The sequence below is a fragment of the Anastrepha obliqua genome, chromosome 4 (genome assembly GCF_027943255.1).
Source record: "Anastrepha obliqua isolate idAnaObli1 chromosome 4, idAnaObli1_1.0, whole genome shotgun sequence".
Lineage (NCBI taxonomy): Eukaryota > Metazoa > Arthropoda > Insecta > Diptera > Tephritidae > Anastrepha > Anastrepha obliqua.
In genome coordinates this window covers 74424940-74428058 of record NC_072895.1, presented here as the reverse complement: position 1 = coordinate 74428058, position 3119 = coordinate 74424940, and the positions used below count along the sequence as shown (strand labels likewise).

Genomic DNA, 3119 nt, shown 5'->3' with positions numbered 1-3119 from the left:
ACTATGATCTTCGACTTTCAGACTTACGGTTACGCCAGTTTCTGAGTTACTACTGTATTCCTCAACTTAGTTATCACATCTCCTGCTTCGATAGCGATATGATAAACAATGAAGTGGAATAGCGTAATTATTAAACAGATATTTAAAAAGAAAATAATTATACTCGTATATCCTAAAAATATGTTATGGCCTGCTACGAATATGAACTATTTATTGAGTTTAATTTACAAAAGATTATCCAAAAAGATTTGGCACAAATAAAGGTGTATGTTCCTGAATTTCCTCGTCATCCTCGGCATACTCTTCCCCCCGCTTCTTCTGACGCTGCTCGTCTTCACGTTCGCGTTGTTGTTGTTCAACGTGCTGTTCATGCCGATAATTTTGTAAGGCATGTCTTAGGTTTTCATTTTCAATGATTGTCACTTTGTCAGAGTCATCTTCTACCCAATAATAACTGCGGCGTACGCGGTTCCGTGCAAGGGCAATACTATCGACTGCATCAACTTGCCCAAGCACATTAACAGCATTTTCAGGGATGGTTGATGCAATTGTTTTGCCTTGAAGGTCGATTATAATCATTGAAAAACAGAGTAACATCAGACACTGGCGCTAAAATTCCATACGATAATAGATTATAATTTGTTGAAATAACCAAATGTTTTTCTAAAATATATACTTGCCTGATAATTCACAGTTGTCAACATTGTTGCTCGATTGAATGCCTTTGAAAACTGTTTAGAAATCGACGAGAACGACTTTTATATACAGTGTGATCCAAGGAAGCTTCAAAATTAGTTGCATATGAGTACATACATATTTATTACAATAAAATCATGGTTGATGTGCTTCACACATACGCTAAGTATTATTTCTTTGTAAATTTGTTTTCTTGGACAACTGTATTGACTGCGCTGATACAGAGCTGATCGTATGAGTTTTTTTAGTATTTTTAATACAATATTATTTATGATCTTACTAATTATTATACTGCTCAGTTTTGTATTTCAATTTGCCTAAAAAGAATTTCGTGCTTAAAAACAAGAAAAAATCAACGTTTATATACATACATATTTGCAGTCACAATCGAGACCCTGCAGGAAACTATTACTGGTGCGCTTCTGGTGAATTTACAACTATGACTAGTTCTCTGGCTTTCTTTTTCGGACTTGTCGAGAACGATTTGTAACGAATGAAAAGTTTAAATTGTTAAGTGTTTTATTTTAGTCATGAGTTTCTTCATTTCTTCCTTTTTAACTAAAAGCAAAAAAAAAATCAGACCCTTCTAAAAATTAAAAAAAAGGAAACTATCATTAAAAAGAGTAGGTCCAAGCAAACAAAAACAACTTTTCTAATATAATGAGCATCATGTCATGTAACAAAATTAATAAGAAATTACCTTAATATGTAATAAGGTCCTTTAGTATCTAGCATGACTTTCTCGGTAACCCTGTATATGTAAATTTATGTAATTTATTAAATTTAGAACCCATACAGGTACAGGTAGCTAGGGTGGCAGTTATTTTGCAAGATTATTTTTTTATTGGTGCTACCCCCCAGATTGGTTCCTTTATTTATAAAAATGGTGGAAAAAAAGTTTGAAGTAAATCTGGTAAGTGGAAAGTGTGCCCCCGGGCCTTCAAAGTTTCAAAAAACCCGAAAATTCGTAGTATAAGTACTAGTAGTAAGTAAAGTAGCCGGGCACTTAGTTTATCACATTACAATGATAATTCAAATTATTACCTTGCTTTTTGACAACTCTGTCAAAAATTTTCCATTTTTCTTCAATTTCTGAATTACAAAAACAAAACGGAAGTTAAAATATGTGAGATAACTTATCAACTGATCACATTTTGAAATTCGAAATGAAAATAGATTTCTTCAAACAGATTTCCGCGCATAAAAAGTTGGGTTCGCGTTTTGACTAACGTACACATCGTGTCTTGGATAATATCAATATCAAAAACTAGTACTAGTATCAAATAAAGTAGGCGCGCATTTCGTTTCTGAAATAACAACGGCAATTCAACTTTTTATGGCTAAAAAAGTTTTGTATTAAAGTTTTTTAAAAAAATCATTAGTTGCGTACAACATTTGAAGTGCAGACATTCGGTAGTACAATGTCGCGACCTCTATTACGAGAAAAAGTTTAACTGCTCGGGTATTATTCAAATGAAATTTTCGGAAACAAACTTCCATCTGTAAAACAAACGTTACAAGTTTTTTTTTTCAATTTACGGGTGTGTAAGTTAACAATACGAGGCAGTGCTTCACTAGCTGTGCGGGAAGTGATGATATATTGGGAGAAAGCCCGAATTCCGACGCAAGAACTTAAGAACTGTATACCAAAGTTAGGAGGTCTCTATCAGCAGTGGCGGCAACTTCAAAAGCATGCTGCAAGAACGTCGATGGATCATAAGAAAAAAGAAAAAGAATTCGTTGAAAAACTCGAGGATCTCTTCGATATTGCACACGCCAATCAATTGAGTAAGTATTTATCTTCATCTTCTCTAGCTACCTATTTAACATGAATATTTATGTATATCGAACTAAATCGTACTTATATTGTCAATACTATTTCTAGCTCAATCTGATATACTGATGACGTCGAGTTCAAGCAGCGGAGAAGATTTAGAAGCGCGTGCTTCAGAGGAAATTCCGCATTGCTCAAAACATTTGTCTGTACCAGCAAAACAAAAAAGAAGACGACAAATAATAATAACTCTTAAGCTTGCTGCTGCTTTGGAAAATGTGCAAGATCAGTGACAGGAATGCAGTTCATATTCTTACAGCTACACTTGAAGCCCTTGGTCAAGATGTGGAGAAATTCATTCAATTCTCGTGAGAAACTCCGCGAAAAGAAAACTATCGAAATCAAAAATATCTTTAAGGATAAGGAATTGCCTGCCGCTACGATACATTGGGATAGTAAATTACTGCCATCACTAATAGGTAAAGAGACAGTAGACCGACTTCCTGTTAACTTCTTGGTGTAGCTGCATTGCAATCAGGGAGTGGAAAAGAACAGGCAACAGCTGTTTGTGAAACCCTTGCGGAATGGGGCCTTCAGGACTACGTAAAAGCATTGGTTTTTGACACTACTGCCTCTAATACGGGCGCTT

The 3119-nt window shown here is 34.9% G+C and overlaps 1 protein-coding gene across 1 annotated transcript; it reads right to left on the bottom strand.

The window, feature by feature from the left end:
* Positions 1-223: 223 nt before the first annotated feature.
* LOC129244223 (uncharacterized) lies at positions 224-704 on the bottom strand. Its single transcript, XM_054881838.1, has 2 exons — positions 681-704; positions 224-609 (listed from the first exon to the last, which is right to left on the bottom strand). The coding sequence occupies exons 1-2, from the start codon at positions 702-704 to the stop codon at positions 235-237; spliced, it is 399 nt and encodes a 132-aa protein (XP_054737813.1). The 3' UTR covers positions 224-234.
* Between the last annotated feature and the right edge of the window lie 2415 nt (positions 705-3119).